This window comes from Salvelinus sp. IW2-2015, linkage group LG15 (assembly GCF_002910315.2).
Source record: "Salvelinus sp. IW2-2015 linkage group LG15, ASM291031v2, whole genome shotgun sequence".
Classification (NCBI taxonomy): domain Eukaryota; kingdom Metazoa; phylum Chordata; class Actinopteri; order Salmoniformes; family Salmonidae; genus Salvelinus; species Salvelinus sp. IW2-2015.
This window is the reverse complement of record NC_036855.1, coordinates 10,254,962-10,274,912: the sequence shown is the minus strand read 5'-3', so window position 1 is coordinate 10,274,912 and position 19,951 is coordinate 10,254,962. Positions and strand designations below refer to the sequence as shown.

The following is a 19,951-nucleotide window of genomic DNA, read 5'->3' as shown; positions in this document are numbered from 1 at the left end:
GACATGCCTCTGGCTTCATGTCCAATCAGCGCTAGAGGTGAGATGTACAGATATTTTGATAGCCAATCAAAATCCTACTCTCACCCTCGTGCCATTGGTCGTGTGATCAGATTGGTTCAGCCCACTAACATACGGATGCCACCGATAGACAAGAGGCACAAGGAGCGTTTTTATTTTATTTAAACATGATTACAATGATTACAAAGACATCTCACCTACGGTGTATCCAAACAACAGTAACATGTCTAACTGTGAATTGGACAGACATCATTTGGATCAAAAATAAGGTAGTTAGCTGTATAGTATAACTCACTTTTAATGCTACAATATTGTATCTTGTTTGTTAACAAGTTAGCTAGATTTGACACACATTTAACACCACTGTCAGCACAAAGCTAGACAGCAGCATACCCAAAATATACACAAAAACGGGCGATAAAGGTGAATATTCAAGCAAGTCATTGCACATCATATGGTCATTTCATCAAAGAAAGCTTTGCTCATCATCTTGTCATTGCCAAAGGTTTCTCTAGCACTTACACTGGAGAGAGAAGGCCCAAGGAAGATCATGTGTTTGAAGCATTGTGAACAACAGATGAGCTGTCATCAGCAATAGGGTAATGTGATGTCCTTTCCTTCTATTGGGTATTATGCTTTGTGACGTATTCACGGTCTTGTGTTTTGCATCGACAAAGGTCATACTTCACAGATCAGCTGGACAAGGTCTGAGTTTGAACTTATTCAGTTAATTTTTGGAGAGTAATGATGAACATATGTTATATTTTACTCAGTGCATACCTGCCTAACCCTACAGATTCAGTGTGTCTTACAAGATGTGGGATCCAACATTACCACACCTCTGTCATCTGCAAGAGAAAGATAAGTAAATATATTTCTGCAAATCCTTTTGTAGAATCATTACACACACTCACCCCAGCCAGTGGCATTCTCATTCTATTCATACTCTTATCTCACTCTATCCAACAGAGAAAAGCAAGTTCAGTTCCCAGCCAGTGGCAGACCTGGAAAGCTGTCTCGACCATTCACAGAGGAGCTGCCACCACTGACAAACTTTATATTACCTGTAAGCACCCACTCTGGATGAAACTTCTCTTTCATTTCTTTATTTTTTATTTCACCTTTATTTTACCAGGTAGGCCAGTTGAGAACAAGTTCTCATTTACAACTGCGACCTGGCCAAGATAAAGCAAAGCAGTGCGACAAAAACAACACAGAGTTGCACATAAACAAACGTACAGTCAATAACACAAAAAAGAACATTTGAAAAATCTATGTACAGTGTGTGCAAATGTAGATGAGTAGGGAGGTAGGCAATAAATAGGCCATAGAGGTGAAAATAATTACAATTTAGCATTAATACTGGAGTGATAGATGTGCAGATGATGATGTGCAAGTAGAGATACTGGGGTGCAAGAGGGTAAGTAATAATATGGGCATGAGGTAGTTGGGTGTACTATTTACAGATTGTCTGTGTACAGGTACAGTGATCGGTAAGCTGCTCTGACAGCTGATGCTTAAAATTAGAGAGAGAGATATAAGACTCCAGCTTCAGAGATTTTTGCAATTCGTTCCAGTCATTGGCAGCAGAGAACTGGAAGGAAAGGCGGCCAAAGGAAGTGTTGGCTTTGGGGATGACCAGTGCAATATACATGCTGGAGCGCGTGCTACTGGTGGGTGTTGCTATGGTGACCAGTGAGCTGAGATAAGGCGGGGCTTTACCTAGCGAAGACTTATAGATGACCTGGAGCCAGTGGGTTTGGAGACGGATATGTAGTGAGGGCCAGCCAACGAGAGCATACAGGTCGCAGTGGTGGGTAGTATATTGGGCTTGGTGGAAAACAGATGGCACTGTGATAGACTACATCCAGTTTGGCTTGAGTAGATGTTTTGGGGGCTATTTTGTAAATGACATCACCGAAGTCGAGGATTGGTAGGATGGTCAGTTTTACAAGGGTATGTTTGGCAGCATGAGTGAAGGATGCTTTGTTGCGGAATAGGAAGCCAATTCTAGATTTAACTTTGGAATTGGAGATGTTTAATGTGAGTCTGGAAGGAGAGTTTACAGTCTAACCAGACACCTAGGTATTTGTAGTTGTCCACATATTCTAGGTCAGAGCCGTCCAGAGTAGTGATGCTAGTCGGGCAGGAGGGTGCGTGCAGCAATCGGTTGAAGAGCATGCACTTAGTTTTACTAGCATTTAAAATCAGTTGGAGGCCACGAAGGAGTGTTGTATGGCGTTGAAGCTCGTTTGGAGGTCTGTTAGCAGTGTCCTAAGATGGGCCAGATGTATACAGAATGGTGTCGTCTGCGTAGAGGTGGATCAGAGATTCAACAGCAGCAAGAGCGACATCATTGATATATACAGAGAAAAGAGTTGGCCCGAGAATTGAACATTTATAAGGTGATGTGGAAGTATTGATGATCGGTTTACAGGTTCAAATTCCAAATAGTCTTAGCGTACTTCCAGGTAACACATCAGATGAGGTTTTGATATGTTAATCCATGTTTAAAGCACCTCAATACATGTATATTGACATTTACTATCCAATGATGCATTATTTATTAGGTCCCTTTGTTGGTGAATACATCTATGCATATTGGTTTAATGTGGTCTCTTAACTTGTCTGTCCGGTTACATAGTCTGTAGGAAAGAGCAGTGCAGCCCTCCACATAGCACGGACAGTATGTCGCCGAGCAGAATGCAGGTCAATTTGAGCTAATCATATGGTTGTTCAGACCAACCACTGTAAAACAGTCATCCTGAACATTGTCCCAGAAACAGCCATATTAACTATAACACTGTCTTATTTGTAGAGTGTTTCCCCTATAGTGCGGTCAGGTGAGGCCGATCCTGATGTTGCCACAGTTTTGAACAGGTACAGTGCCTTGCAAAAGTATTCATCCCCCTTGGCGTTTTTCCTATTTTGTTGCATTACAACCTGTAATTTAAAATGATTTTTATTTGGATTTCATGTAATGGACATACACAAAATAGTCAAAATTGGTGAAGTAAAATTTTAAAAAGAATTTGTTTAAAAAAATTCTACAAAATAAAAATGGAAAAGTGGTGTGTGAATATGTATTCACCCCCTTTGCTATGAAGCCCCTAAATAAGATCTGGTGCAACCAATTACCTTCAATTACCTCCACATAATTAGTTAAATAAAGTCCTGCTGTGTACAATCTGTGTCTCATGATCTGAGTGTACATACACATATATATATATACACTGCTCAAAAAAATAAAGGGAACACTTAAACAACACAATGTAACTCCAAGTCAATCACACTTCTGTGAAATCAAACTGTCCACTTAGGAAGCAACACTGATTGACAATAAATGTCACATGCTGTTGTGCAAATGGAATAGACAAAAGGTGGAAATTATAGGCAATTAGCAAGACACCCCCAAAAAAGGAGTGATTCTGCAGGGTGTGACCACAGACAACTTCTCAGTTCCTATGCTTCCTGGCTTATGTTTTGGTCCACTTTTGAATGCTGGCGGTGCTCTCACTCTAGTGGTAGCATGAGACGGAGTCTACAACCCCACAAGTGGCTCAGGGTCAGTTCATCCAGGAGGCACATCAATGCGAGCTGTGGCAAAAAGGTTTGCTGTTGTCTTCAGCGTAGTGTCCAGAGCATGGAGGCGCTACCAGGAGACAGGCCAGTACATCAAGACGTGGAGGAGGCCGTAGGAGGGCAACAACCCAGCAGCAGGACCGCTACCTCCGCCTTTGTGCAAGGAGGTGCACTGCCAAGCCCTGCAAAATGACCTCCAGCAGGCCACAAATGTGCATGTGTCTGCTCAAACGGTCAGAAACAGACTCCATGAGGGTGGTATGAGGGCCGACGTCCATAGGTGGGGGTTGTGCTTACAGCCAGCACCGTGCAGGACGTTTGGCATTTGCCAGAGAACACCAAGATTGGCAAATTCGCCACTGGCGCCCTGTGCTCTTCACAGATGAAAGCAGGTTCACACTGAGCACATGAGCACATGTGACAGACGTGACAGAGTCTGGAGACGCCGTGGAGAACGTTCTGCTGCCTGCAACATCCTCAGCATGACCGGTTTGGCGGTGGGTCAGTCTGGTGTGGGGTGGCATTTCTTTGTGGGGCCGCACAGGCCTCCATGTGCTCGCCAGAGGTAGCCTGATTGCCATTAGGTACCGAGATGAGATCCTCAGACCCTTTGTGAGACCATATGCTGACACATGCACATTTGTGGCCTGCTGGAGGTCATTTTGCAGGGCTCTGGCAGTGCACCTCCTTGCACAAAGGCGGAGTAGGTGGTCCTGCTGCTGGGTTTTTGCCCTCCTACGGCCTCCTCCACATCTCCTGATGTACTGGCCTGTCTCCTGGTAGCGCCTCCATGCTCTGGACACTACGCTGACAGACACAGCAAACCTTTTTGCCACAGCTCGCATTGATGTGCCATCCTGGATGAACTGCACTACCTGAGCCACTTGTGTGGGTTTAGACTCCGTCTCATGCTACCACTAGAGTGAGAGCACCGTCAGCATTCAAAAGTGACCAAAACATCAGCCAGGAAGCATAGGAACTGAAAGTTGTTTGTGGTCACCACCTGCAGAATCACTCCTTTTTTGGGGGTGTCTTGCTAATTGCCTAAATTTCCACCTTTTATCTATTCCATTTGCACAACAGCATGTGAAATTTATTGTCAATCAGTGTTGCTTCCTAAGTGGACAGTTTGATTTCATAGAAGTGTGATTGACTTGAGTTACATTGTGTTGTTAAGTGTTCCCTTTATTTTTTTGAGCAGTGTATATATACAGTGAAGTCGGAAGTTTACATACACACTTAGCCAAATACATTTAAACTCAGTTTTTCACAATTCCTGACATTTAATCCAAGTAAAAATTCAGTTAGGATCACCACTTTATTTTAAGAATGTGAAATGTCAGAATAATAGTAGAGAGAATTATTTATTTCAGCTTTTCTTTCATCACATTCCCAATGGGTCAGAAGTTTACATACACTCAATTTGGTAGTAGTATTTGGTAGCATTGCCTTTAAATTGTTTAACTTGGGTCAAACGTTCAGCATCCTTCCACAAGCTCCCACAATAAGTTGGGTGAATTTTTGCCCATTCCTCCTGACAGAGCTGGTGTAACTGAGTCAGGTTTGTAGGCCTCCTTTCTCACACATGCTTTTCAGTTCTGCCCACAAATTTTCTGTTGGATTAAGGTCAGGGCTTTGTGATGGCCACTCCAATACCTTGACTTTGTTGTCCTTAAGCCATTTTGCCACAACTTTGGAAGTATGCTTGGGATCATTGTCCATTTGGAAGACCCATTTGCGACCAAGCTTTAACTTCCTGACTGATGTCTTGAGATGTTGCTTCAATATATCCACATAATTTTCCTGCCTCATGATGCCATCCATCTATTTTGTGAAGTGCACCAGACCCTCCTTCAGCAAAGCACCCCGACGGGTGCTGCCACCCCCGTGCTTCACGGTTGGGATGTGTTTCTTCAGCTTGCAAGCGTCCCCATTTTTCCTCCAAACATAACGATGGTCGTTATGGCCAAACAATTCTATTTTTGTTTCATCAGACCAGAGGACATTTCTCCAAAAAGTACGATCTTTGTCCCCATGTGCAGTTGCAAACGTAGTCTGGCTTTTTATGGTGGTTTTGGAGCAGTGGCTTCTTCCTTGCTGGGCAGCCTTTCAGGTTATGTCGATATAGGACTCGTTTTACTGTGGATATAGATACTTTTGTACCGGTTCCCCCAGCATCTTCACAAGGTCCTTTGCTGTCGTCTCTGGATTGATTTGCACTTTTCGCACCAAAGTACATTCATCTCTAGGAGACAGAACACCACTCCTTCCTAGCGGTATGACGGCTGCATGGTCCCATGGTGTTTATACTTGCGTACTATTGTTTGTACAGATGAACGTGGTACCTTCAGGCGTTTGGAAATTGCTCCCAAGGATGAACCAGACTTGTTGAGATCTACCATTTTTTTCTGAGGTCTTGGCTGATTTCCCCATGATGTCAAGCAAAGAGGCACTGAGTTTTAAGGTAGGCCTTGAAATACATCCACAGGTACACCTCCAACTGACTCAAATTATGTCAATCAGAAGCTTCTAAAGCCATGACATTTTCTGGAATTTTCCAAGCTGTTTAAAGGCACAGTCAACTTAGCGTATGTAAACTTCTAACCCACTGGAATTGTGATACAGTGAAATAATCTGTCTGTAAACAATTGTTGGAAAGATTACTTGTGTCATGCACAAAGTAGATTGTTCCTAACCGACTTGCCAAAACTATAGTTTGTTTACAATAAATTTGTGGAGTGGTTGAAACACTTAGGTTGGTGTAATTAAAACTAGTTTATGTAAACTTCCGACTTCAACTTTACCTGTTCTGAAAGGCCCCAGAGTCTGCAACACCACTAAGCAAGGGGCACCATGAAGACCAAGGAGCTCTCCAAACAGGTCAGGGACAAAGTTGTGGAGAAGTACAGATCAGGGTTGGGTTATAAAAAAATATCCCAAACTTTGAACATCCCACAGAGCACCATTAAATCCATTATTAAAAAATGGAAATAATATGGCACCACAACAAACCTGCCAAAAGGGCCACCCACCAAAACTCATGGACCAGGCAAGGGGGACATTAATCAGAGGCAACAGAGATCAAAGATAACCCTGACGGAGCTGCATATGTCTTGGAATTGGAGTATCTGTCCATAGGGCCACTTTAAGCCGTACACGCCACAGAGCTGAGCTTTACGGAAGTGGCCAGAAAAAAGCCATTGCCCAATAAAAAGAATTAAGCAAACACGTTTGGTGTTCGCCAAAAGGCATGTTGGAGACTCCCCAAAGAAGGCACTCTGGTCAGATGAGACTAAAATGTTGCTTTTGGCCATCAAGGAAAATGCTATGTGTGGCACTAACCCAACACCTCTCGTCACCCCAAGAACACCATCCCCATGGTGGTGGCAGTATCATGCTGTGGGGATGTTTTTCCATCAGCAGGAACTGGAAAACTGGTCAGAATTGAAGGAATGAAGGATGGTGCTAAATAAAGGGAAATTCTTGAGGGAAACCTTTTTGTCTTCTAGAGATTTGAGACTGGGATGAAGGTTCACTTTCCAGCAGGACAATGATCCTAAGCATACTGCTAAAGCAACACTCGAGTGGTTTAAGGGGAAACATTTAAATGTGTTGGAATGGCCTAAAAGCCCAGACCTCAAACCAGTTGAGAATCTGTGGTATGACTTAAAGATTGCTGTACACCAGCAGAACCCATCCAACTTGAAGGAGCTGGAGCAGTTTTGCCTTGAAGAATGGGCAAAAATCCCAGTGGCTAGATGTGCCAAGCTTATAGAGACCTACCCCAAGAGACTTACAGCTATAATTGCTGCAAAAGGTGGCTCTACAAAGTATTGACTTTGGGGGCGGTGAATAGTTACGCACGCTCAAGTTTAATTTGTCTTATTTGTTTGTTTCACAATAAAACATATTCAAAGTGGTAGGCATGTTGTGTAAATCAAATGATAAACCCCCTCCCAAAAATTAATTTAATTCCAGGTTGTAAGGCAACAAAATAGGAAAAATGCCACGGGGGTGAATACTTTCACAAGCCACTATGTTCCTGGTATAAATGTGCACATTTTAGAATGTGGTGTGCTCTAGCTGATGAACATTCACCTCACGTTTTCCCACAGATTGAGTGACTACCTGTTTACAGTGGCCAGGTACACAGCCATGAAATAAGGTAATGAGGAGAAAATCTACAAAAGACCTGAGTGACACATCTACACATGAATGAACAGACTGGGGAACTTTGAAACAACATTTATTCTGTTTAAGGGTTGAATTCATCATTGGCATATGTAAAAGACAGATTGATGGTCTAAGCTTGAATATCTCGTAATGGAACTGCCCCTAAATTTCAAATAAAGACTAGAATCAAAGTTCGACTTTGCTGGAGGCTAAACCTTAACATACTGAGTGGCACGTTGCTTTTAATGAAATGTGGAAACTGCTACAACAATAACCTGTGACACTAGGATAATACCGAATAAAGAATTCAAATTTTGTAATGAAGTGAGCAAGTTATAATCCTGTGTTGGAAGCACACAATGTACATTGTTGTATTTAAATGTCACAGGTTGGGTCACAAGAAGCTTCTTTATAAAGTATTTCAGAGAGCACTGGATGAAGAGCTTAAAATATCCCATAGATACAATATTTATACTGATGGGCTATACTGCCATGCTGCAGTAAATAAACTTGCTGATCATAGTCACTGCATTAGCATCATGTTCTACATCAAATGTAAAGTGCTGAATATATTGTCATATTGGAGAACTATCACAACCGGTCCTCAGAATGTACTGTAGGTTCAGATATCCTCTTTTCACACTGGGCTTTACAGCATGGTTTCAACAACTATGGTGGATGTGTAATCAAGCCAGTACAGTAGAGCTCAGCCCGGCTCAGTGTTGTAAAAAGGTCTCCGTCTTCCAACTCGCACACAGTCACAGTATCTGGCACCAGCCCTGGCTCTTCTGGGAAAGGCTACTTGCCCAGGTCATAAGTGACAGATTGCGTTCCTCATATGGTGGGTAGCGCAGGTAGGTGACACACTCGATGCAAGTGTTTCTGAGCAGGCATGATTTCCGGTGTGAGAAGGTGTCAAAGCTGTAGCGCCCATGGTAGGAACCCATCCCACTGGCACCTGTCAAGTAGAGTTAACCAAATATGGGAGGGTTAATATAATATATTTATTCATTCACTATAGTGCTGCCTGTCAGACCTTATTATGGAATAATTTTTTTTTTAAGGGAGATGCAGTTCGACACAAACCGGTGCGCCAGGCACGTACTGTACTACCATACCGTTACATTTTTTGTCTTGCCCCTTCACCCTCTGAATTGCACACAATCCTATTACCAAGGCTTAAAAATCCTTCTTTAACCTGTCCCCTCCATCCACACTGATTTAAGTGAATTTAACAAGTGACATCAATAACAGATCTTAGCTTTCACCTGTCAATAGCATGTTTGTTTTTAATACTTTGTTCAATAAGAACAGATTTCTGCTGCAAAACATTTTATTACAGCATGTCCTACTGAACATGACCCAGGTCTCTGTACTGAGAAGGGTTGAAGACCTGAGGCAGTAATCTGACCCAGGCAGACCGTTCTCAAACCTACCTACTCCCCCAAAAGGCAGGACCACCATCAGGCTCTGCAGGACACTGTCATTGGAGCAGAAGCTCCCACTTGAGGTCTCACTCATTAGCCTTGAGATTACCTGCACGGGAAGCAGAAAGAGGCATGACAGCCAGCATATATTGTATGTGTACACATGAATTGTGTGTGTAAGCTTGTGCCAGTCACCTTGCTGTTGCTAGAGTAAGCGTACACACAGAGAGGCTTCTCTCGACGACTGATGAAGGAGATTGCCTCATCTATGCTGTTGACGGTCAGAATGGGCAGAACGGGGCCGAAAACCTCCTGCTGCATGATAGGGTCCGAGTCGATCACATCGCACAGAATGGTTGGTGCTTCACACAAACAAATATATAAACAAAAGTCATTATGTACAAATACTGTGGTGTAGTACACAGACTGTAAATCAGGTGCATATACATGTAGGAATAGTTTCCTGGACACCAATTAAGCCTAATCCCGAACTGAAAAGCACTTTCAATGGAGATTCTCTGTTGAGCATGCTATTTGCGCAGGACTAGGGTTAATCTTCGTCAAGGAAACCAGGCCTTAGAATCTCTTCAAAACTTCCTTCCTCATTCATTTACCAATGTATTTATCTGCTTCATTCACTTGGCCTCCTACAGCCACCTTGCCAGACCTCCGCAGCGGGTCCGTGGTGCGGTGTAAGTTCTCCAGGTTCACGATGCGGCCAAAGCTCCTTGACTCCTGGGGGTCTGAACCATAGAACTGCAGGAGGCAGCAGCGCAAGGCCTGGAGCAGCTGTGTTTTGACCTCGGCATGGCACAGGACGTAGTCGGGTGCTACCATACTCTGCCCAGCATTATGGAAGCGTGCCCAGGTGATGCGTCGTGCCGTGGTGGTGATGTCACACTGCTGGTCCACGTAGCAGGGGTTCTTACCACCGCTCAAGACCAGGGTGACGGGTGTGAGGGTGCGGGCTGCTGCCTGTGCCACTCTACCCCCATCCCCACGGTTTCCTAGGGGAACCATTATTACCTCATACACAGAGCACACATTACTTCTGATACAACAAAGATTAGGGCGCAAAATTCAGATAAGGCAGTGGTGACATTTTAAATCGGAACCTTTTTTACCTGTGAAGAAGACATGATCAAATTTGAGGTCCACTATTTCAGTCAGGTCATTCACCCCTGCAAGGGTCACATGGTAACACTCCTTTGAAAAGAGCAGGAATGTTTGTAGGTTAAAAGGTATACTCACTTATATGACAAGTCACCCAAAACAGCCACCTGTGTAACATTGAATTCAACTCACATTGTCCAGGTATGACGGTATGAGATGGTGTAGCAGCTCCGATGTGTGAGAACTACATTCTGAGGGGTTGAGGATCACACAGTTCCCTAAAGAACAAACAGATACAACAGTACAACGATTGGCAAGCAACTTTCAGTATTGAATGCAAATGGATGAGCATTGTGTTTGAGTGTGTGACACTTAAATGCCCTAAAGCCTATAGTTACAGTGTATTGTTACCTGCGGCAATGGCCCCAACCAGGGGTACCAGACAGAGCTGAACAGGGCTACACCAGGCCCCCACAATCAGCACCACCCCCAGTGGCTCAAACACCACCAGGCACTCATCCAACGTGGTGGTCTGCACCAATCAGAAGAAGGCAGAGGGGAGGAGCTCACATTACCCAGCCAATGGAAAACTCATGAGTCACAGATACTACATGCAGTCACTGTTTGGCATGACAATTCCATAAGAAGTTGGAAATAGAGCAAAAACAGACTGGCACCCAGACTATTCTAAGCTGTTTTGACAAGTTCAGCACAATACATTGCTTTGTAGCTGAGAGACAGCCCGTTCTCTCAAAGACAATTTAACTAATTGATGATCCAACAATCATTTTAAGTGGCTTTAAAACTTGTGTATTCCTACAAAGTGCAACTAACCCACCCTCATACATAGCAAAAGGTTATGCAACAGAAAACAAAAAACGGTGTTTTTACTGGACAAATTCAGGTAGTAGTACCTCCCCGTTTCACTCCAACTGAACACGACCCAGTATTCAGAAAACACACACAGGGCACCCTGCAACAGTCTTACCAGGTTCCTCTCCACCTGTTGCGGCTCCATCCACTTCTTGAGGTTGTTGATGGCATGAAGAGCCTCGTTCTTCACCAGTATCAGTTCAGACACTACCGTCTCAAACCGCGGCTGGCAAAACACCACAAACGCTCAGGTCTCGGACAGAACATTTGAAATAAGGCCTTGATGGTAGCCGGTTTGTTTACACTACTGATTACCTTGAAGATAAACATTATAAAATGCCACACAGTGATTTATTGGGGAACCAATGTGTGCCTTCAGGAATGTGGATTCCCTAATAAAATCACTGGGAGTAATAAAGAAGGTGATATACACACACACGTGTCAAAAGCTTTAGAACACCTACTCAGGGATTTTTATTTTTACTCTTTTCTACATTGTAGAATAAGTGAAGACATCAAAACTATGAAATAACGCATGGAATCATGTAGTAACTAAAAAAAGAACACCTCAAATAAGCAAAGAAAAACGACAGTCCATCATTGCTTTAAGTCAGTAAATACGAAAAATGTGAAGAATTTTCAGTCGCAAAAACCATCAAGCGTTATGAAACTGGCTCTCATGAGGACTGCCACAGGAATGGAAGACCCAGAGTTCATTAGAGTTACCAGCCTCAGACATTTCAGCCCAAATAAATGCTTCAGAGTTCAAGTAACAGCCACATCTCAAATTCAACTGTTCAGAATCAGGCCTTCATGGTCAAATTCCTGCAAAGAATCCACTACTAAAGGACACCAATAAGAAGAAGAGACTTGCTTGGGCCAAGAAACACGAGCAATGGACATTAGACCGGTGGAAATCGGTCCTTTGGTCTGATGAGTCCAAATTGGAGACTTTTGGTTCCACCCGCCGTGTCTTTGTGAGACACAGAGTAGGTGAATGGATTATCTCTGCGTGTGTGGTTCCCACCGTGAAGCATGGAGGAAAAGGTGTGATGGTGTGGGGATGCTTTGCTGGTGACACAGTCAGTGATATATTTAGAATTCAAGGCCCACTTAACCAGCATGGCTACCACAGCATTCTGCAGCGGTACGCCATCCCATGTGGTTTGGGCTTAGTGGGACTACCGTTGGTTTTTCAACAGGACAATGACCCAACACACCTCCAGGCTGTGTAAGGGCTATTTTAACAAGAAGGAGAGTGATGGAGTGCTGCATCAGATGACCTGGCCTCCACAATCCCCCGACCGCAACCCAATTGAGATGGTTTGGGATGAGTCGGACAGGCAGAGTGAAGGAAAAGCAGCCAACAAGCACTCAGCATATGTGGGAAGTCCTTCAAGACTGTTGGAAAAGCATTCCAGGTGAAGCTGGTTGAGAGAATGCCAAGTGTGCAAAGCTGTCATCAAGGAAAAGGCTATTTGAAGAAACTCAAATATAAAATATATTTAGATTTGTTTGACATTTTTTTGGTTACTACAAGATTCCATGTGTGTTATTTCATAGTTTTGAAGTCTTCACTATTATTCTAATAGTAAAAATAAAAACCCTTGAACGAGTAGGTGTTCTAAAACTTTTGACCGGTAGTGTATATACACACATATACATTATATAGAACAAAATGCAACAATTTCAAAGATTTTACTGAGTTACAGTTCATATGAGGGAAATCAGACAATTGAAATAAATTCATTACACCCTAATCTATGGATTTCACATGACTCGGAATACAGACATGCATTTGTTAGTCACAGATACCTTAAAACAGGTATTCCCAGGGGTATGCGCAATGCCATCGGGGGTACGCCAAATAAAAATGTATTTTTCTTCACATTTTCAAACAGTCCATTTATATTTTCCAACGGGCTATACATTTGGGTGAGTTTCACCCCCCCCCACTCAGTTTCACTGCCAAAAATTAAATTAAACCATCTAGCAAAATAACAACAATGTAAAATACAGGTAACCCAGCTAGCATGGACACTGACAGTTGGGAATCTGATGCAGCCAAAGAGAATTAAGACGACTTTCGAGTAGTAAGACGTGCATAAATGCAACTAATTAATAAGAAGGGGCTAGAAGTGTCTTATATGGTGGTGAGCTACCGAGTGCCTAGGACAGGCAAGCCCCATACTATTGTGGAGTGCTTAATTTTTCCTTCTGCCGCGAATATGGCAGGGACAATGCTGGGGGAAAATACAAAAAAAATAAAAAATGGGTACACTGCAGCATCCACCAAGAGGCTCTTGCTGCCAAGGGAATGCCTGACCGCTTGAAAGACGTTTTGGACACTCCAGTGAAAATGGTTAACTTGTTAAAGGCAAGGCCCCTGAACGCGTGTGTATTTTCTGCACTATGCAATGATATGGGCAGCGACCATGTAACGCTTTTACAACATACAGTAGTGTGCTGGTTATCAAGGGGCAAAGTATTGACATGGTTTTTTTTTTTTAATTAGCTTAAAGTTCTTTTTACTAATCATTATTTTCTCTTGTCTGACCACTTGCATGATGACGAGTTTCTCACACGACTGGTCTATCTGGGTGATGTTTTTTCTCGCCTGAATGATCTGAATCTAGGATTACAGGGACTCTCAACTATATCTCAACTATATTCAATGTGCGGGACTAAATTGAGGCTATGATTAAGAAGTTTGAGTTCTTCTCTGTCTGCATTAACAAGGACAACACACAGGTCTTTCCATCATTGTATGATTTTGTGTGTGCAAACGAGTGAGTTTGATGCGCAATTACGCAGGTACTTTCCCGAAACGGATGACACAAACAATTGGATTCGTTATCCCTTTCATGCCCTGCCTCCAGCCCACTTACCGATATCTGAACAAGAGAGCCTCATCGAAATTGCATCAAGCGGTTCTGTGAAAATTTAATTTAAAATCAGAAGCCACTGCCAGATTTCTGGATTGGGCTGCGCTCAGAGTATCCTGCCTTGGCAAGTCGCACTGTTAAGACACTGATGCCCTTTGCAACCACGTACCTATGTGAGAGTGGATTCTCGGCACTCACTAGCATGAAAACTAAATACAGACACAGACTGTGTGTGGAAAATGATTTAAGACTGAGACCCTCTCCAATACGACCCAACATTGCAGAGTTATGTGCATCCTTTCAAGCACACCCTTCTCATTAACCTGTGGTGAGCTATTCACAATTTGATGAACAAATAAAGGTTTTATATGTAAGATGGTTAAATAAAAGAGCAAAATGTATTATTATGTGTGTCCTCGTCCTATAAGAGCTCTTTGTCACTTCCCACGAGCAGGGTTGTGACAGAAACTCACTCATTCTTATGTTTAATAAATGTATAGTATAGTGTGTGTGGCAGGCTTACAATGATGGCAAAAAAACTATATTTGACAGTGCGCTGACCCTGGTGCTAGAGGGGGTACGAAGCTGGAGGTTGAATGTTTGAAGGGGTACGGGACTATAAAAAGTAGGAACCACTGCCTTAAAAGAAATGGTCTCACAGGGGGCCTCAGGATCTAGTCATGTTATTTCTGTGCATTCAAATTGCCATCGATGAAATGCTATTGTGTCCTTTGGCTGTAGCTTATGCCTGCCCATACCATAACCCCATCGCCACCATGGGGCACTACGTTCACAACCGTGACATCAGATAACCGCTCGCCCACATGACACCATACATGTGGTCTGCGGTTGTGAGGCCGGTTGGACGTACTGCCAAATTCTCTAAAACGATGTTGGAGGCGACTTATGGTAATGAAATAAACATAAAATTATCTGGCAACAGCTCTGGTGGAAATTCCTGCAGTCAACATGCCAATTGCACGCTCCCTCAAAAACATCTGTAGCATTGTGTTGTGTGGCAAAACTGGACATTTTAGAGTGACCTTTTACTGTCCCCAGCACAAGGTGCACCTGTGTAATGATCATGCTGTCTAATCAGATCCTTGATATGCCACACCTGTCAAGTGGATGGATTGTCGTGGAAAGAAGAAATGCTCACTAACAGAGATGTAAACAAATGTTTGAAAACATTTGAGAGAAAGAAGCTTTTCTGGGACCTTTTATTTCAGCTCATGTAAAGTGTTGGTCCCATGTTTCATGTTGCATTTATATTTTTGTTCAGTGTATATAAACCTGTTTTTACTTTGTCATTATGGGGTATTGTGTGTAGATTGAGAGAAAAAAACGATTTAGTCAATTTTAGAATAAGGCTGTAACGTAACAAAATGTGGAAAAAGTGAAGGGGTATGAATACTTTCCGAATACGCTGTATATTGTTATTATGTACTGGTCTGCATCTTGTCAACCTCTTCAGCTCCTACTAAACTATGGAGAAATTATTAGACATTCTCCATCTGGAGTATAACCTCTGTACACCCACCTTATGGAGGTCCCTCCCAAGTGCATCCACAAAGTCACACTCGTGTTCCACCAACATGCGCACTAGGGCTTCCAGTTGGACCTGTCTGAAGCTCTCGTCAAATGCACGGCCAGCTTGGAAGGCAGCTCTGGCCCTTTTCAGCAGCTCCATACACTCTAAAAGACGGGTCTTCATGCAGGGCTCCTCCAGCCTGTTCCTGAAACACGTCAGACAAAAGCCAGTGTATTCCTATGTGTAAAGGAAACAAGTCTTGTAGTTAGTATTCTAGATCAAATCATATTTCAGTACACCTTCTGCAGGGAAGGCTTTCCACGAGATGTTGGAACATTGCTTCCATTCAGCCACAAGAGCATTAGTGAGATTGGGCACTGATGTTGGGCGATAAGGCCTGGCTCGCAGTCGCCGTTCCAATTCCTCCCAAAGGTGTTACATGGAGTTGAGGTCAGGGCTCTGTGCAGGCCAGTCAAGTTCTTCCACACAGATCTCGACAAGACTATTATTCCTCCACCAATCTTTACAATTGGCACTCTGCATTGGGGCAGGTAATGTTCTCCTGGCATCCAAACACAGGTTCGTCCGTTGGACTGCCAGATGGTGAAGCGTGATTCACTCCAGAGAACGCGTTTCCACTGCTCCAGAGTCCAATAGCGGCAAGCTTTACACCACTCCACCCGACGCTTGGCAGTGCGCAAAGTGATCTTAGGCTTGTGTGCAGCTGCTCGGCCACGGAAACCCATTTCATGAAGCTCCCATGAAGCTCTCAATGAACAGTTCTTGTGCCGATGTTGCTTCCAGCAGCAGTTTGGAACTCGGTAGTGAGTGTTGCAACCGAGGACAGATGATTTGTATGCGCTATGCGCTTCGGCACTCGGCGGTTCCATACTTTGAGCTTGTGTGGTCTACCACTTCGCGGCTGAGCCATTGTTGCTCCTAGACATTTCCACTTCACAATAACAGCACTTACAGTTGACCAGGGCAGCTCTTGCAGGACAGAAATTTCACCAACTGACTTGTTGAAAAGGTGGCATCCGATGACAGTGCCACGTTGAAAGTCACTGAGCTCTACAGTAAGGCCATTCTACTTCCAATATTTGTCTATTGAGATTGCATGGCTTTGTGCTCGGTTTTAAAGGGGGCGGCAGGTAGCCTAGTGGTTAGAGTGTTAGACTAGTAACCGAAAGGTTGCAAGATCGTATCCCCGAGGTGACAAGGTAAAAATATGTCGTTCTGCCCCTGAACAAGGCAGTTAACCCACTGTTCCTAGGCAGTCATTGAAAATAAGAATTTGTTCTTAACCGACTTGCATAGTTAAATAAAGGTTAAAAAATAATAATAATACCCGTCAGTGACTAATTTGAAGGGGTGTCCACATACGTTTGGCCATGTAGTGTATAGGGCAGTATCCATATCATTAAAACCCCAGTATCAGCCAATCAGGTTGCCTGGAAACCTGTTGAATTGCATTTAACTCTACATCCGGCAGAAATTTGTGTTTGAACCAGGAAAGTTTCCTCTCATGACCGCAACAAGTCAGAATGGTGAATAAAATTATATTTTAAAATGTACTTTACCGGTTGTCCTTGCAGTTGGTCCTTTGGGCGGTAGGAATGTGAGACAATATATCCACAGGAAGGTTTTCAAAGCGCTTGTAGAGCGTTTCGATCACCTGAAGCATGCGATACAAATACATGCTGGAGAAGGATGGATACTTGCTGGAGAGGCATGCATACTTGCCAAGCTGGTGCACATGTTCATGTTTACATGCTTCTGTGCATGCTTCAGGTGATAGAAATCCAAATGCACCATCAGCATGTAATTATATTTTTCTGCCACCAAAAGGACCAACCACACAGACAACCAGTAAAGTACAATTAAATATACTTTTATAACATTCTGGCTTGTAGAGGTGGTGAGAGAAACATTTCCTGACTCAAACACCCATTTCTGTCCACCTAGACGTCGGGTTTCCAGGCAACCAATCAGACAACGCAAAAGAGAATCAATCAAAGATATGAGTAATGAAGTTGTTCAAACCTGTCACATGAAATTTCTAAAAGATAAGTAATATTGATCTCAAAGATGAACAAAGTTTAACAATATACATGAAGTTTGAGCAACAAACGTAAATCAATAAAACATTAATGCGTATTACTACCAAAGTGATTCAAGTGAATTTAGACAGCGATTTGGGATGCGTCTGACTAGTTTTAATCGGCTCCCGAGTGGCACAGCGGTGTAAGGCACTGCATCTCAGTGCTAGAGGCGTCACTACAGACCCTGGTTCGATTCCAGGATGTATCACAACCGACCGTGATTGGGAGTCCCATAGGGCGGCGTACAATTGGCCCAGTGTCGTCTGGGTTAGGCCCGGGTAGGCCTCCATTGTAAATAAGAACGTGTTCTTAACTGGCTTGCCTAGTTAAATAAAAATACAATAATAATAAGATTAATAATAACAATATAGGCAACTTACCTCCGCAATGCTTTGAACCAGAACGTTGGAGTACGCGCGTTGGAGGTTTGAGATGCAATGATCATTAAAATACTTTTTGAAGTGTATGAAGGGGACGCATGGAAATTCAGGCTCACCTGACCCAAACTTGAGTCGTCTGACATACGTCTTCGGGCGTGCGCAGTAGCCTATAACGGAGAGTTAGTGCTATCTGGAATCATTGGGATGTCCCCCACCCTAAACCATAACCATGGTTACAAAATTCCGCTAATTTCAATATATTCCCTGATTTTCCCGAAATCCCGGTTGGAATACTCCCGGAATCAGGAGGAAATAAACACGAAATCTGGAATTCTTCAACCAGGTTAACCATTTTAAATTTCAACGGGGTAGGGACGTCCCAAGGACCATTCAGGGAGTTTGTTCCTTTGGGCGGTAGGAATGTGAGACAATATATCCACAGGAAAGTATAATTATTATTTTTTTCAAAGCGCTGGTAGAGCGTTTAGATTTATATCGCCTGAAGCATGCGATACAAATACATGCTGGAGAGGGTGGATATAATTTGTGGAACGATCCAACAGGAAACTGTTCCAAAAACTTCGTAAAGTACAAGGTAACATGACCAATCCACCTAGCTGCCGAATAGGCATCAACTCACCATGTAGCTTATTCTTAAATGTTTGTCGATAGGCTACCAGAGTGAGTAGACATTTTTCGGAATAAACAATTTAAAAAACGTAATTAAATAGCCCACTCCCTACCTCGTTATCTTATTCTGCCGCTATACAACTTTGTATTTGTTGTTTGTTGGCAACCTTGTTATTTAAGCAGTTTTTGGAAAAGATTCCTGTTGGAATGTTCCACAAATTATACCCACCCTGCAGGAGAACCATGCATATTTGCCAAACTGACGCACATGGTTATGTGCATGCTTCAGGTGATAGAAATCGGAATGCACTACCAACATGTAATTATACTTCCCTGTGGATATATTGTCTCACATAACCGGTAAAGTACTTTAATGTACTTTTATAACATTCTGGCTTGTAGAGGCGGCGAGATGAACAGTTCCTGATTCAAACACTAATTTCTGCCCACCGAGACGTCGGGTTTCCAGGCAACCAATCAGACAACGCAAAAGATAATCAAAGAAAAGCGATGAAGAAATGAAGTTGTTCAAACCTGTCACATGAACTTTCTGAAAGATAAGTAATATTGATCTCAAAGATGAACAAAGTTTAACAATATACATTAAGTTTGAGCAACAAAAGTAAATCAATAAAACAATGCGTGTTACTAACAAAGTGATTCAAGTGAATTTAGACAGCGATCTGGGATGATTCTGACTAGTTTTAATGTAGCCAATTTACCTCCGCAATGCTTTGAACCAGCGCGTTGGAGTACTCATGGTTTTAGATATGCAATGATCGTTAAACTACTTTTTTTAAAGTGTATGAAGAGGACTCATTGAAATTCATGCTCACCTGACCCAAACTTGAGTCGACTGACATACGTCGCTATAGCCTAGTAAGGGAGGGTTAGTGCTATCTGGAATCATTGGGATGTCCCCCACCCTAAACCATAGTTACAAAATTCCGCTAATTTCAATATATTCCCTGGAGTATTCCCGGAATCAGGAGGGAATAAGCAGGAAATCTGGAATCCTCCAACCAGGTTAACTATTTTAAATTTCAACGGGGTAGGGACGTCCCAAGGATCCCAGATAGCAAGGAAACGATCTGGACTTTGCAGATAGAAAAGTAATAAATAGAGAACTGACACACGAATCCATGACATAACCTGTTCTACACAGCTGCTATTTCATTATTTAATATATAAATACCTATCTGCACTATACAACTTCTCCTGAAGAAAAGCATGGCTT

At 43.0% G+C, this 19,951-nt stretch overlaps 1 protein-coding gene and 1 pseudogene across 5 annotated transcripts; one reads left to right on the top strand and one right to left on the bottom strand.

The window, feature by feature from the left end:
• The first annotated feature begins 3 nt into the window (after positions 1-3).
• LOC111973967 (corrinoid adenosyltransferase MMAB-like) lies at positions 4-7,800 on the top strand (annotated as a pseudogene).
• Positions 7,801-7,830: 30 nt separating this feature from the next.
• aldh3b4 (aldehyde dehydrogenase 3 family, member B4) lies at positions 7,831-19,216 on the bottom strand. Of its 5 annotated transcripts, none has more exons than XM_024001280.1 (10): positions 18,085-19,216; positions 15,612-15,807; positions 11,302-11,400; positions 10,725-10,845; positions 10,506-10,591; positions 10,325-10,406; positions 9,815-10,207; positions 9,396-9,562; positions 9,210-9,309; positions 7,831-8,731 (listed from the first exon to the last, which is right to left on the bottom strand). In XM_024001280.1, exons 1-10 carry the CDS (start codon positions 18,225-18,227, stop codon positions 8,532-8,534), a joined length of 1,587 nt encoding a protein of 528 aa, XP_023857048.1. In that variant the 5' UTR covers positions 18,228-19,216; the 3' UTR covers positions 7,831-8,531. The 5 variants fall into 5 exon arrangements, with proteins under 5 accessions (XP_023857048.1, XP_070303021.1, XP_023857047.1 ...); XM_070446920.1 differs by having other exon boundaries at positions 11,302-11,412; positions 15,612-15,839; positions 18,201-19,215; XM_024001279.2 differs by having other exon boundaries at positions 11,302-11,412; positions 18,085-19,214.
• Positions 19,217-19,951: the final 735 nt, after the last annotated feature.

What these genes read in the sequence shown, in the direction of transcription:
- aldh3b4 (XM_024001279.2), bottom strand. Translation starts at nt 18,227, where the DNA reads ATGTCAGACGACTCAAGTTTGGGTCAGGTGAGCCTGAATTTCCATGCG. An exon ending in GGTTGGGGCCATTGCCGCAG is followed by an intron (nt 10,592 to 10,724) that starts GTAACAATACAC and finishes TTTGTTCTTTAG; the next exon opens with GGAACTGTGTGATCCTCAAC. An exon ending in TGAAGCAGATAAATACATTG is followed by an intron (nt 9,563 to 9,814) that starts GTAAATGAATGA and finishes GTTTGTGTGAAG; the next exon opens with CACCAACCATTCTGTGCGAT.